Source organism: Pelecanus crispus, chromosome 1 (genome assembly GCF_030463565.1).
Source record: "Pelecanus crispus isolate bPelCri1 chromosome 1, bPelCri1.pri, whole genome shotgun sequence".
Taxonomy (NCBI): domain Eukaryota; kingdom Metazoa; phylum Chordata; class Aves; order Pelecaniformes; family Pelecanidae; genus Pelecanus; species Pelecanus crispus.
Window position 1 is genome coordinate 69910453 of NC_134643.1, and position 15205 is coordinate 69925657.

General features: G+C 37.2%; 2 protein-coding genes across 4 annotated transcripts in view; one reads left to right on the forward strand and one right to left on the reverse strand.

Annotated features, from left to right (window-relative positions):
• Positions 1–1594, reverse strand: part of RAD52 (RAD52 DNA repair protein) — a 99319-nt gene extending 97725 nt beyond the window's left edge. The window contains exon 1 of the mRNA XM_075706977.1: positions 1562–1594. The gene's annotated coding sequence lies outside the window, so the exon portion shown is untranslated. The remainder of the gene's footprint in view (positions 1–1561) is intronic.
• The window catches only part of ERC1 (ELKS/RAB6-interacting/CAST family member 1), a 296882-nt gene that overhangs the window by 68472 nt on the left and 213205 nt on the right, over positions 1–15205 (forward strand). For 2 of the 3 annotated variants that reach the window (XM_075706956.1, XM_075706964.1), the window contains exons 3-5: positions 3341–3415; positions 5496–5651; positions 10211–10378. In XM_075706956.1, coding sequence (XP_075563071.1) covers positions 3341–3415; positions 5496–5651; positions 10211–10378 — 399 coding nt within the window. Of the gene's footprint in view, positions 1–3340; positions 3416–5495; positions 5652–7488; positions 7573–10210; positions 10379–15205 lie in introns of all 3 variants that reach the window. The other variant, XM_075706947.1, reaches the window with a different exon arrangement.

Below are 15205 nucleotides of genomic sequence, written 5' to 3' on the forward strand. Positions count from 1 at the left end.
GTGCTAAGATATTGAAAAGGTGTCTGTAACAACAATGTGCTGGTGGCAAGACAGAAACTCACTCTATCCAGAGCTCATGAGAAGGACTGACAGACACAGTATCTTGGAATTATGGTGCAATTCTTGAATCAACCCGTGAGAGCTGGCTGAGATGGAAACAGGGAAAAATATATCATGGCTACCTTAAGGAAGGCATTCCCTATGGAGGAAGACCAAGGACACAGAAGAATAGTCATGTTTTTCATGACAGGTACTGGTAAGAGCACTGGGAAACAGGTGGAGGGTGTTGGATCTGTTCCCCGTCACATTTCTAAATGCTCAGGCTGGTCTTGAGTGTTAGAAGTTCATCATAGCTTATTCTTATTAAGGCAATATGTAGCACTATGATTTTTGTCCCTGATCCTTGATTGAGGGTAGTAAGATAAGCTCTGAGTTTCTTAGTGGTAGAGTATGTGGCAGACTGTCCTATGCTTACTTGAAATGACATTTTAAAAGCAAATTCAACCTCATGATGAGCTTCTGTTCTAACTTTATGTGTAGCAGCATAACCAAATGAATCTAAAATACTCCCTCTGAAGACGTGGCAGCTGGAATAGTAAGTAGTGGAGACAAACTGGAAAAGTAGTTTCATTGCTGTATCTCAAGAAAAATGCTGAGGATGGAGTAGGTAATAAAAGAGACACGAGGATGTTGGTCCAGCTTGTACTGGTGATGTCCTGTGTGTTGACAGCTGCTTTTTCTTTCTTCTGAGGGCGGGCACAGGAAACAGTAGAAAAAGGTTCAGCTGGTTGGGCTGACTGCTGTCTGCTTCAAAAGAGCTTACAGCTCTGCTAAGGAGATGATCCCAGAGATAATGCCTGCAGTCTTTAGATAGCCCTATCATCAACCTCCTGGAAAGAGCATCTTGGTCTAGTATGATCCCCCTCCTTAGATTTAACATCAGCATATTCAAGATAAAGTGGCTGCCTCACAGATTTCAAACCTGTTGAATAGGTAGAAGCCGTATCTGTTTGACTGTAGACAAAAGAAGCATGCCCCTAACCTTGTAGGCGGGTGGAAGAGTGGTAGAGACCAACAGTGTGGAGGGCTGGTGATGAGAAATTACTGATTATGCTGTGCTTTGGCCATCAGTTGAGAAGAATAGCAGAGATGAATGCATGCTGCCCTTTCTTTGGACATGTACATTACAGGCAGATACAGGAGATCTCGGGCTGAAAGAAAAGTCTGGCTAGACTGTTTAAATTTGAGTAAATCCATTATCATGGAGTCATAGAATTGTTTAGGTTGGAAAAGAACCTTTAGATCATCGAGTCCAACCATAAACCTAACACTGCCAAGTCCACCACTAAACCACGTCCCTAAGCACCACGTCTACACATCTTTTAAATACTTCCAGGGATGGGGACTCAACCACTTCCCTGGGCAGGCTTTTCTAATGCTTGACAACCCTTTCGGTGAAGAAATTTTTCCTAATATCCAATCTAAACCTCCCCTGACACAGCTCAAGGCCATTTCCTCTTGTCTTATCACTCATTACTTGGGAGAAGAGACCAACACCCACCTCACTACAACCTCCTTTCAGGTAGTTGTAGAGAGCGATAAGATCCCCCTCAGCCTCCTTTTCTCCAGACTAAACAACCCCAGTTCCCTCAGCTGCTCCTCCTAAGACTTGTGCTCTAGACCCTTCACCAGTTTCGTTGCCCTTCTCTGGATATGTGAATGCAGGTACAGGTAAGTAGAAGAAGCATAATGGTACTGCTCCACTCTGCTCTATATGGTGTCAGTGATACATGACCAGAGGCTCTCAAGTTTTCTCTTGGCTATGGGAGAAACAAATATATTTAGAGGGGTTTTCTGGTTTATTTTTCAGGAGGTGGGGTTTTTTTTGGTTTGGTCATCCCCCCCCGTCCCCCCCCGCCCCCCCCTGTCCCCCCCCCGTCCCCCCCCATCCCCCCCCCCGAAAATACCACCCTATACTGCGAACATACTTGTAAAAATAGATTCTCAGGAAATACACAAGTGTAGTATTTAAAGACAGACAAACCTGCTACTGGATTTTCTTGTTATTACCCTTCACGAGCATCAATTTATGCAAATATCCTTGTGCCGAATTTATGCAAAATTCTTCTTGTGGCCCTTGTCATATCACCAAACATTTCTATCTTGCTCACTTCACAGCTATGTAAGAACACTTAATCTTACAAGTACTGTTTTCAGTATTTTGAAAACCACTATACAACTCTACCTTTCTCATTCAAATAATTTATCACATGGAGCAAGTTGCATGTATGACTACCATACAAAATGTTATCTCTTCTCCATGTCTATTGAAAATATGAGTTTGTGGATGGCTTTTTGGATTTGTCTTTTAGGTGTTTGAGGGGAGTGGGTGGCTAAACTCTGTGTGTGTGCACATACACGATTTGTTGTTAGGTTAACTGATATCACAGTTAATAATCTATTGGCACCAAAGTATTTTTATGTCATATAATATTAACATTCTAACAGTATTCACATTCCTACATTAACATTAGTGTGTGGTGTAAGGACAATATTATTGTAAGACAAATAATGAAAAAGTGAAATAGATACTATGTTGTTTCTTCTGTATTCCCACTTGTTGGTTTGAAACCCCTAACTATTTTATACGGTAGAACAAGTTGTTTCAGCTTTCTATCATTTTATTCCTTGGCGAGCAGTCTGAAGCATGCTAGTGAATTCACATCAACAGAAATACCACATGGACTTTTGTGTCCTCCTGTCTGCGTACTGTGAGCTTCTAGAGCAATGTGCTATTCAGTCATGTATTTTCAGCTACATTTGAGGCCCAGCGGAGAAAGATTCTCATCATGCATAACTACACATTGCTACTCTGGGGTAAAAAAGTTGGGAAAAGAGAGTTATCAACACAGCTGCACCCTATAGCTTGTTTAAACAGAAACCACAGTGTTACCGTTTTCAGTAAGCATCTAGTCAAATATATTATGTGTATGTCTTCCATGAGAAACTAGCAATAGTTTAGATTAGTTTAGCAGGCAGATGATAGGGGGTTTTAGTAGACTCAACTGTCATTTCAGCAGTTTATTTTGAATAAGTAGGTAGTCAAAGATGCAGTTTCAGTTGTGCCTTTTTAACTGAGGCTGTGATTCTGTTGAATGAACTTTCACCTATCCTTTCTTTGATATGAGAAATGATAAAACAAAATGTATGAACTGGTAACATCAGAAAGCAGCACTGAATTATGTATTAGACAGAGAAGCTTCTAGTAATTTTGTTTGTATTTGGTAAGTGAGACAAAATGCTGTTAGGCTAACTCTTGCTTTCATTTCTGCTGGTACAGGAGATCCATCGTCGATTTGAAAATGCTCCTGACACAGCCAAGACAAAGGCTCTGCAAACTGTTATTGAGATGAAGGTAAATGATTGCATATAGGCAGCAGTAGAGTTTGTTCTCTGGAAAATGGGTTTTCATATGAAAGGTGACTCTATCAAACACCGCATAGTTCTGTCAGTCTTCTAATTTAAAATAAATATATTTACTATGTTATTATTTATTATTATTTTACTTTTATTATTGATCAGTGAAGAGATGGAGCTGCTTCATGACACAATAGAAACCTGCCTTCTGACTGCCTGCAGGAGCATATACAGATTTCTTTCAGTTAACCAAGAGTCCATTGCATTACAAGGATGGGAATGATGGATTAGTAGGTTTTTATAATGATGTGGATTATCTTCTTTTTATAGTATCAACATTTGAAGTACTGCTTTGCATTCTGTGCATCAACAAAGTTAGCAATTTGCAAACTCAGAAACTACTTAAAGGATGTTTTTTATAGCTAGAAAGATGTCTGTATGTCATCGTAAACCTAACTTTTCTAGATGAAATTGTGATTGAATTCTTAAACCATTAACTCAAGTATCTAATGGAACATTGGCAATTTGCCAAGACCTCAGGAGCCACAAGCAGAGTGTGTGGTTTACACAGCTTTATGCAATCATATTTCTTATTGTATGGTCCATAAAGTACATCAGACAGGGTTTGGACAAATACAGTTAAAAAATTGGAAAATGTCTTTGCAAATTATTCTCTTCCATTTTCGTATCCTCCCTTTCTTCCTCCTTCCTTTATTGGCCCCTTTTTCTTTTATTTTCCTTCTTTTTTTCCCTTCCAACTCTTTCCATTCCATCTCAACGTTTTCTGTAGTAATTTCCCATCTTTCTGCTCTGGAGCCTTTCATTTACCATGTTTCTTTTATTAGTCATCTTTGTGGTCCATAGTAATGAAAACTAATTGACCATCTGGTAACAATAAGCCAGCTTTACTATCAAAAGAGAAACACCGGTATTTCTGGGAAATTATGTGAGCGCTGAAACTAAATACTGTTGTAAATGACAACATACCACTTCACCTTACTACCTCTCTAATTTTTTGTTGCAAAAGTCCGCTTTACCGATTTTAACTTAAGCATCCAAAATTAAGCAGGAGATCCAACTAGATCTTCATAATGGTCCTTTGGAAAAATCTTCTCTCATGAATGAAGACCTATATGTGCAAATCTTTCATGTTTTTTTTCAGCTGTGCTTTGATTATCAGACAAAACAAATTATGAAGGATTGGTCTATGAAAGAATGGAGGATGGTTTCAAATCCTACCTGTATTTCACGAAAGACCAAATATTTTGGAGAAATTATATAAAAAAAATAGACTGCTTTAAGAGATTAAAATTCATAAATACATATCAATGTTCATGAGTGTGCATGAAGCTCTGTGTGCTGTATGAATCTGTTTGTGCTGTTCCTAACATGTAAGACTTCTAAAGAAACAGTAAACAAAGTAGGTTGAAGATCTCTGATCATCCTGTAAAACTATGAGGATAGTTTATGAGGATATGGGAAAGATGGGAAATTACTACAGAAAACGTTGAGATGGATTTTTTAACCCTGAAAATGTTTTATATGTTGTATATATGAGCTAGAATACTTGAAGGATCCTCTACTACTTTATCCACTCAAAACTAGATTGTGGCATCTTTTCCTTCCTTATGGTGCTTTTTATGTCCTCCATTTGTGACCCCACTTAAATTACTAGTAGCACAAACCATTTTTTTGCCATTCTTGCAGTCACATTTTTCTGTTCATTCAATTAGAATTAAATTTCTCTGTTTTATGCTGGCTTCACATTACAAGGCAACCTTTCTTCGTGTTCCTTTATGTATTCATCATATACTGTGTCCCTGCCCCTAGCCATGATTTCTTTCCGTACTAAACTCTTGCCTTCCTTGAAAGGTATAAAAAAAATTGAAAAATGAGTACTTGAGAACTCAGCCAGATGCTATGTAAAGAAGTGTAGACGGATTTCTATAGGAACTTCACGAGTAAATTTCAAGGGCAGGTACATGTCCAACAAATAATTTCCTTTTTTTTTACTCCAATGGTATGTTAACAAATCATCTAACTGTGTATCTTTATCTGTCTCCTCTAATTGTTTTCAGGATTCAAAAATTTCTTCCATGGAGCGTGGCCTCCGGGATTTGGAAGAGGAGATTCAGATGTTGAAGTCAAATGGGGCTCTGAGCACAGAGGAACGCGAAGAGGAAATGAAGCAAATGGAGGTGTACCGTAGTCATTCTAAATTCATGAAAAATAAGGTATTGAGAAAACAAGTGACATTAGTAAGATAATGAGCTTAGCAAACAGATGAGAGAAATTTTCATACTTCAGTAAGGAGTTATGGTCTGGGTTCCCATTCAAGTGCTGGGAAACAGAATTTATTTGTATTCTGCCATGAAGCCACTAAAATAACTTTTAAAATATTTAAGAGAATTTTAAATTCAAATTTGAAGATATTGTAATAGTGGTTCAGTAAGGTCAGCAGCCCAAATTCTGCTTTTACTGTCACGCCTAACTTTCTTTTATTTCAGAAGGATTCTGTGTTTATCTTTAGACCATTGCTAATCCATTATAGTTTTACATTTTATCTGGTCTAGAGTCTTTTCAAATGTTTATTGAAAACAGAGTGTTTCTTTTTGCAACTGTTGCACTATAACTAGTGGGTCTTTTTGTTATGTAAAGGCTGAAAAGAGCATGAACTGTCACTATAATGGCTTTCCATTACACTCTCCTTCCAGTAGTGGAGTCAGAATGAGAGTAGATTCTGCAACAGTGGTGGTGCCAACATTAATTTATGCTGTTGGGAATACAGGACACACACAGCAATGAGACATGTTGATGCTCAGGTATAAAGGTGGACACTGACTACTGAATTGTCTATAGCCAAAAGTCAATTCATTCTTTGTTTCTCCCAAATAAGTGTTTCTCAGTCTTTTAGTGGGCCCTAACATTTTCTAATGAAGATTCAGGCCAAGGCCACCTTGTACAGTAAATTTAAGTGTATTGTGAGCAGTCCTGCTTTTCTTAGCTTTTGTGTACTCCCTGCAAGCAGTGTACAAATCCCTGGAACAGAGGTTGAAAATTACTCTACTAGGTCCTGAATGATTGTTACCTACTGCATTTGTCCTGCTTGAAATCATTTGTCAAAAAAAGAACACTGGAGAAAGCTTCTTGGAGACGTGTTACTTGCCCTGAATTAGAAACATGTAATAAGTATGTGTTTCTTCCACTTCCCTCATGCCAGCTCACTGATTTACCTCAAGATAACCTCATCTGTTCTTTTATACTTTTGCCCTTTATCCCAATGAGTTGCTTCTAGGAATTGAAGGATAATCCCTTCAAATCAGGAATTCGAGAGATTATTTTAGCACCTCTTCCTTCAATCCTTTCTTTCTTTCCTTCTTTCTTTGCTTCTTTCCTTCTTTCTTTGCTTCTTTCCTTCTTTCTTTGCTTCTTTCCTTCTTTCTTTGCTTCTTTCCTTCTTCCCTTGTTAGCAACTCTTCAGTTTCCCCTTCTGCTTTCCCTCTGTGGGCCTATAGATCTGTTCAGCTACTCAATTTCTGGATCACTTCGACTACTGTGTCTGCTCATTTACTTTCCTGCCGAAAATTTGCTCCTTTTCGATAACTATTCACTCATGACTCATAGCCAGCTCCAGTCTTGATATCTTGCTGTCCTACCCTGTTTTGTAATTGCACAACATTTATTTTTACAGTATCATATAGTCATCTGTGGCTGTATCTTGACAATTAACTTTATTTCCCTTGAACCGAAAAATGCCCCTTTTCCTGTCGTAATTTCCTCATGAATTCCAGTTTCAAAACCGTTGCGTGAAGCGCCTCATACTTGACATATATAAACATAACTATAACAATATATCTTTGTTTCATAATCAAATTCTTGTCTGGCAGCCTATATGAAATTACAGAGACATTAAACTTCTCAGAAGGCTTAACGAAGAATGGAAGAGAAAATGCGTGACCAGTGTTGATCCTTCTGTTCAGTACTTTGTCACTTTTAGTTACTTGGATTGAAATGGGCTAACCAGAAGCTGACAAATAATAAATATTTAAAAGCATAACAATGTCGTGACAGGTAGAGCAACTGAAGGAAGAGCTAAGTGCCAAAGAGGCTCAAGGGGAGGACCTGAAAAAAAGAGTGGCTGGTCTCCAGGCCGAGGTCTCTGCAGTAAGACTTATCTTTTGTGTGCAGTGGCCATTCACTGGGGCTTGCTAGCTCTCTGGCTTTCGGGGTAGCTTTTCTTACCTTCTTCATGACTTGATATAACAGTAGAACTAACAGCCTGCTCAGCTTTGTAGCTGCCTTTTTGTTCACATGGGTTTGGTGTCCATAACATCACACTTCAACTGAGCATCTGTATTTGTTTTGTTACTGGGTTTTTTTAATGGTATGAGCTGTTTTAACAGGAACTTATTCTTCCCTATTAAAGCAGATTTTCAAAAGTATTCAGCACGCATTCTGGGGCCAGACTTTCAAAGAGATTTGCTTTCCCTCATGGAACAAAAATAATTTGAAAACATGTGCTGAACCCCCTTAACATTGTTTTACCAAAAAAATAAACCCCAAAAGCTGGATGCTGAATGCTTTTTAAAACTGGTTGTTTAATTTTAGCAGCATGAATTTAGGTTATTCCTTTGCTGTGAAATTAGTGCATTCGCTGAGTGATCATAATGTCTCACTGAGAAGAGAGTTGTGAGCACTTAATGCTGCCTTAACTTCTCTTGCCGCTTGGAACAGAGTGCACTGCATTCTTTCTAAAGAGCTTTAGCACATTGGCAGTGTGGGCTTACAGCTCTGAAATGAGGATTTCCAGAGAGAATGATCTTAGGGTGCTACTTGGGAATGTTAATGTAATGAAATGTGGTTGTGTTTAGATGAGAGCATTTCACCAAAACACAAGTATTTAGGGTACACATTTCTTCTGAGGTTACTCCAAAAAGAATTTATCTTTTCAAAGAAAGACGAAACTGGTTTGAGAAAGTTTTACTATAATTCAGGCTACCAACTAGTTTTAACAGTTTGTGTCATCTGAAATTTTTAAGGAATCTTTTTTGTTTAGATACTCCAGAAAACATAACTAGCAGTAAATAGTTCATATCTTCCCAGCTCTTCTGCTGTGCCGAGCAGTATTGTGCAACTGGTTGTATTGGCCAGTAGCTGGCAGCAGAAATAGTGCTGCTAACATCAATACTTTTGTATCTAATGTAAATAGGTGGTGAAATCGTTCTGTGGACATACTTGCTTTTGGTAAAAATATGAAAAAAACAACCTAGTATGTTTGAATTAAGGGAACAATAAACTATTGAGTAGTTTTATGAATTAAATTCTTCTTATACTCCTTCCCATTATTCCATTTTAAAAAATTAGTTTGTGTGAGGTTTTTTGAGACACATGTCCTCCTTCTTCCACTCCCCTTCTTCCTTATCTCCTCATGTACACTGTTTCACATTGGAACACAGGAGTCCATGATGACTTCTTTTGGTGCTATTTTAATACTCTTCGGTAAAGAGTTTTCTTTCTTTAACTGCCCATTATTGAAACAGTGTTGTCAAGATAAAACAACATTTACCCAAGCTTTTCCTCTCAGTTATTTCTACTATATGTGCATTTATTCTAATTAAAAAAATTATAGCTTATATTAATTTAATTTTGTTCTTGACACATTCCCAAAAATGGAAGATAACCTGGACAATTTTTTTTTGTTTGTTTGTGATGTCCTTTAATTTCTCTTTTGAACCATTGAACAACATACTTTAAGGACTGAAGGATTTTTTTTTAAAGTCACAAATAAAATTGTTCAAGTTAAAAAAGGGAAAACTGTTTAGTTTTTAGAGATGTCTACCTCTGCTATATAATATGTAAAATTAAAACATTGCTGTTTTATTCTGTGAGAAGTGTCAGGTGCAAACCAGAAAGTTGGTTATAACCTTGGACATAAGTCTACCTTTAGATTTCCCTGCCCTCTTTAATTAATTTGTTTTTTCTTCAGATTTACATCAAAATTGTCCTGGGTGATGATTGCACTTAGAATGAGATTTCATCTCATTTCAGTGCTTTACTTTTAAAATTTCTTACTGTTTGTCTTTTGAAATGATAATCCAACCTACATTTGTTAAAATAAATTGGCATTTCCATACTGATTTAATTCACTAAATTAAATCTAGGAAATTGCTCTCAATAAAGTGGAATTCCAAAAACAGTTTTCATGTTGTCTTGATGTATATTTGCATCTGCTTTAAGAAGCTGCCATAAATTAAAAAGGTATTTTTTAGAAGATTGAAATGCTGGTTTTGTAAATAGTGGGAAAAGTAAAGGTGTCTTTACATACTCTGTAAGCATGAGACTGGATTGATGGATGGAGAGATGGGCAGAAACTCGCTGGTTTGGCATTTCAAAATCAACTTCATGCTCTGAGAGAGACCTGTAGGTATCTCATCTTTTCTGATACTAGAGGGTAAGGGCACATTCTCATTACAGTTCTGCTTCATCTTTGTTAAAAATTTATCCCTGCTAAGTAACTGATTTTGGTCAGTCCTTTGAAAGAAGACTAAGAACAGACTGACTCTGTTAAAAAGAACCTCTCTTGAAAAATTGATGCTATTGCTCCCCCCTCTTTTTCCTTGTATCTTTGCTCATGACACAAATTTTTGCTGGCCTTCCATTCAAGATAACTGAAGGCTTCACAATTCCGTGGGATAAGTTTAGAGTATCATACTGTTTGTTGGTAGTTATAGTTATTTTTGTAAGGACTGTAAAAATTATTTTTTCCTTTGCCCATCTTTTCTTTCTTTTTCAGATTGGTCAGGTGAAACAGGAGCTGTCACGCAAAGACACCGAGTTGCTTGCCTTGCAGACAAAGCTGGAGACCCTCACAAATCAGTTCTCTGACAGCAAGCAACATATTGAAGTTCTGAAAGAGTCTCTTACAGCTAAAGAGCAAAGAGCTGCTATCCTGCAGACAGAGGTGAAATGGGCAATTCTGTACTTACTGACTTTTCATTGAGAAAGATATAAAAAGTGTTATTTCTTTTCTTCTTGCTTAGGCTATTGTCCTGGTTTCAGCTGGAATAGAATTAATTTTCTTCCTAGTAGCTGGCATAGTGCTGTGCTTTGCATTTAGTATGAGAATAATGTTGATAACACACTGATGGTTTAGTTGTTGCTAAGTACTGCTTATGCTAGTCAAGGACTTTTCAGCTTCCCATGCTCTGCCAGGTGCACAAGAAACTGAGAGGGGGCACAGCCAGAATAGTTGATCCAAACTGCCCAAAGGGCTATTCCATACCATATGACATCATGCTCAGTATATAAACTGGGGGGGCTGGCCGGGGGGAGCGATCGCTGCTCAGGAACTGTCTGGGTATCGGTCAGCAGGTGGTGAGCAATTGCATTGTGCATCACTTGCTTTGTATATTATTATTATTATTATTATTATCATTATTATATTGTTATTATTACTACTACTATTACTATTTTACTTTATTTCAATTATTAAACTGTTCTTATCTCAACCCAGGAGTTCTTCTCAGTCTTACTCCTCCGATTCTCTCCCCCATCCCATGGGGGTAGCGGGAGTGAGTTGAGCAGCTGCATGGTGCTTAGTTGCTGGCTGGGGCTAAACCACGACAGTTATACAATCCCATATTCATTTAATACTGCTTGTTCTGAGCACATTGTATCTTTGATTATATGTTTGATTCTCTACACCAGGGGATTGATCATAAAGACAAATATGTGTGTATAAGTGCAGAGAAATTCCTGTGGATGAATACACGCTTGTATGACATGCTCCACTAACATGCAGTCACTAATATTATTTTTCCTAGGCACAGCTAAATTGGAAGTTGCAATGCCTGAGCTGGGGGCATTTATTTTCACTGACCTTTTTCAGACTCTTTTCAGTGGTGCCCAGTGACAGGATAAGGGGTGACAGGCACAAACTGAAACACAGGAAGTTCCATCTGAGTATGAGGAAAAACTTCTTTACTTTGAAGGTGATAGAGCACTGGAATAGGCTGCCCGGAGAGGTTGTAGAGTCGTCTTCTCTGGAGATATTCAAAACCCACTTGGACATGATCCTGTGCAGCCTTATCTAGATGAACCTGCTTTAGCAGGGGGGTTGGACTAGATGATCTCCAGAGGTCCCTTCCAACCCCAACCATTCTGTGATTCTGTGACCTTGTAGCTAAAAGAGAGAAGGGAAAGGAAGAGCATTCCAGTAGCATACAACTCACTGAGGCTTCACTGCTACTGTCAGCATGTACGGGAACTCTTGCATGTAAGCCTGTGCTTACACCTGAAATACGGGCTTTCATGTTTTATGCAAATTCTAAGAAAAAGGAAAAATATTTTAAAACTGTGTTTCCATAACAAAGGCTTAATAAATTCCCATATTATGTGAGACAGAAGTGTATATCTGAACATCAAATGGATAATAAGTATAGCATAAATTTATTGCTTCTGGACATTCAAAGAACAAGCATGAAATGTGTGAAGACAACATTTCAGTCCTCTGGCTTGGAAAATTGTAGTGTTAGTAGAAGTCCAAAAGATGGCGGTCATGCGTCAAAAAATATTTGTGTTGTTACAGCTAAAACAGTAATAGGCCAAAGGAGTTACGAAATAGGCATGCAGAAAATTTGTGGGTAACACTGCTAGAAAGATTCCATATTACAAGAGTGTAAGAGAATTTATTTGAACTTTCTACCCTCATGTAGCTTTCCTTTAGCCATGTGCAGTGAATCTATGGGTGCATGTGGCCTTGTCCACATGCAGAAATCAAGTTACATAGTAAATATCTTTTGATGTTCTAAGATGGCTTTTCTGATTGTTCTCAGATTTATGTAGAAGTTGAAATCGCAGAATCAGTTTCCTTTAAAGCAGTAGTGTTGTAGACGTGACAATGAAAGACTGTGAGTGACAGAAGTCTTGCAGGGAGAGAGAATATCTTTAGTTATTAGATTTGACTGGCACAGATTTGCAAGGAAATTCTGACAGGGCCCACAAGTTTATCCAGGTCTGAAATAAAGGCAACAATTTTAAAGTTTAAGTACAAATTGAGAATGATAGCTCTGTGTTAAACTTGATTGTATTAACGGATAATTTCAGATGGGTAGATAATTTGAGGTGACTGAACAGGGAGGAGATAGCAGATGGAGAGGTGTTTAAGCTTCTCTGGAACAAAAAGAGAAAGGTATGCACTCAAAATCCTTATCTTTTTTTTTAAAAAAAAAATGCAGTTAAAAACTTGCCTTCCTAGTTTTCTGTTGGGCAGAAAGAAAATGGGTTAAGTGACCAATTTTAGTTGTGACTTAATTCTACAAGCTAGACACCTTAATTTTGAATTTCTGCTTTTATTGTATATTGATACTTTGGGATTATTCACTTGAGACAAGGTTCATTTGCATTAGTTGGTATAACTGTGAAAGTGTACTAGTTTGTAATCATAAACTTTTAAAAATTTGTTCATTCTTTTTTGCTAGTCAGGAATGTACCCTAGATTCGTACATGTTTATTTTTAAAAATGTTTACATTTCCAAATATCATTGGAAGTAGGTATTAGGTAAATAACCATTTTAAAATGTCAGTTGCAGATTTGGATCCATTACAGTGATTGAAAATAATATAGATATATTAAATCACTGTGCAGTATTGCGACAAACCTACAAAGCTAGAAACACATTTCTCGTCTTAAATAATAAAAAGCAGTACTTTTCTGCCTACTAGAGATGACGTTCTTGAAAGAGTGTACTTTATTAACAAGTAAAAGACTTCAATAGATGGTCATAAATTCAGCTGTTATGGTAGGTAAACATATTTATTCAAATAAAATGTGTGTAATTTAAACACAATATTCAAAACCTTGGTTATATACCATCGATTATGGTATTGGTTATGGCTTGGTTATATACCATTGATAGATACTCTTGATAGTTATTCAGAACATTTTGATTTTATTTTAGCTGAAGGCCAAAGGAGTTTTTTTTAAATATAGAAAATTATTCTACTCTCTAACTTGTAATATTACTAAATAATCATTAAGAATATTTGTTCTTCACTGGGTTCTTCCAAATGAGTTTCTCATATAGCACCACAGTACAAAATCAAATCTGATTCTTCCTCTGAAACATGCAGACTCTTCTTTACTAATAAAACGTGGCTGAAAGGTGGGGGTGAGGGGAGAGAGATGTTTTCTACTTGCTGCTTTTAGTTTATTCACATGGTTTGCTTGCAGATATCGTAAGTGAAACATAACAACTGTAGTAACAGTGAAAGATGATTTTTCCATCTGTCTTTCAGTAAGGAGTTGCTGTGGAGCTAAAATGTTAATGATACTGTTTTAGGATGATGTTTTATGGTAGATTTAATGGATTCAATAGTCTAGTATGTTCTGCACTGTAAGATGTAGCAATCTGGTATGGATTTAACACATACGAAGTGTTGTTGATTTTCAAGCTATTCCATTGTGTCAGCATAAATATTTAGAGTGATCCATTTAAGTTCCTGAGAATTTTTATGTAATTCCAAGAAGGTATTTATACTTTTTGAAAGATAATCTTTTTCATCCTTGCTTGATGTCCTTGACGGAAAGCTCAGCAATGAAATCATCATACACAGTTACCTTTCTTCACAAGTGATCCTCTCAAGTGCAAGGTTGAAACATGTTGATAAAATACAGCATTGAGATGTTTGTGATTGCATCCTGTGATGTATTTGTTTGGTTGGGTTTTTTTTTTAAGGAAAAGGTATCTTTCTGTACAAGAGTGTTCAGTGGAAATAGGGTAGGAACGTGAGATCCTGCCTGGCCTCGCTTGTTGACAGCACTGGTCAATGTTAAAACATAACTAGCTCTATACTCTATATACCTCAAGAGAGTTATAAGGAGGGTGAGGAGTGCATTTTCTGTCATATATTGGCAGACATCTTCATAGGGGATTGGTATTTTAAAGTGATATTTAAATAAACATTTTGAGAGAAAAGAATATACCTTCATAAGCCTCTGCCTTTTAGTCTTCTGTTAAAGAAAACTGCAGGTGGGTGGGGAAAAGATGTTGGTATAGTATCTCAAAAATGGATTTGCCACCTGCCACACTAGAACTACAATAAACAGTGAGCTGTTTGTGGGGTGTTTATCTTGAGGGCTATTGGGTGGAGAGGATATCATGTTTAACTTTTCAATTTGTGAAGGAACCTTTAAAATAGCTCTAAAAATATACAATCTCTTTGTAAACAAGACAAAAAATAAATCAATATTTATTTTGGAATTAAGACTTCATCCATATAAAGTTTGTGTTTTGCCCAGTGAGCCCTTTAGGGCCCTAAGAGGTCAGTGCCCAAAGGTATGTGGCTTCAATGGAAGGTTAAATTAATCAGTGAGAATATTCCCCTTTATTTTTGTATACTGCCCAAGCTGGCTTGGTTCTGTAATTGTTCCATATGGTAGATTCAGATTAATGTTCAGTAGGAAAATGAATCCAGTCCTCTGGAAGTATTTTATTTGCTCTGAATGTCTCGGTATAACATAAAATTCTCTAAGGGTCTTTATTGGGGCTTATACTGGCATTTTGAAACTATAGTAGACTCTCCCAAATCAGAGACAGTTAGGGAGCGGATCACATTTAGTGAGGAATGTGCGAATGGGAGATGAGTGTCTCTAGCAAGACTTGTTAGCACCAGCTACATTAATACCTATGCTGACACCTGCAAGCATTAAGCTCAGCTCACAGAACTGAGTTCACTGTGTTTAGGTATTTAATACCATGTGTTAGAGATTGTGGAAGAACAGTTGAAC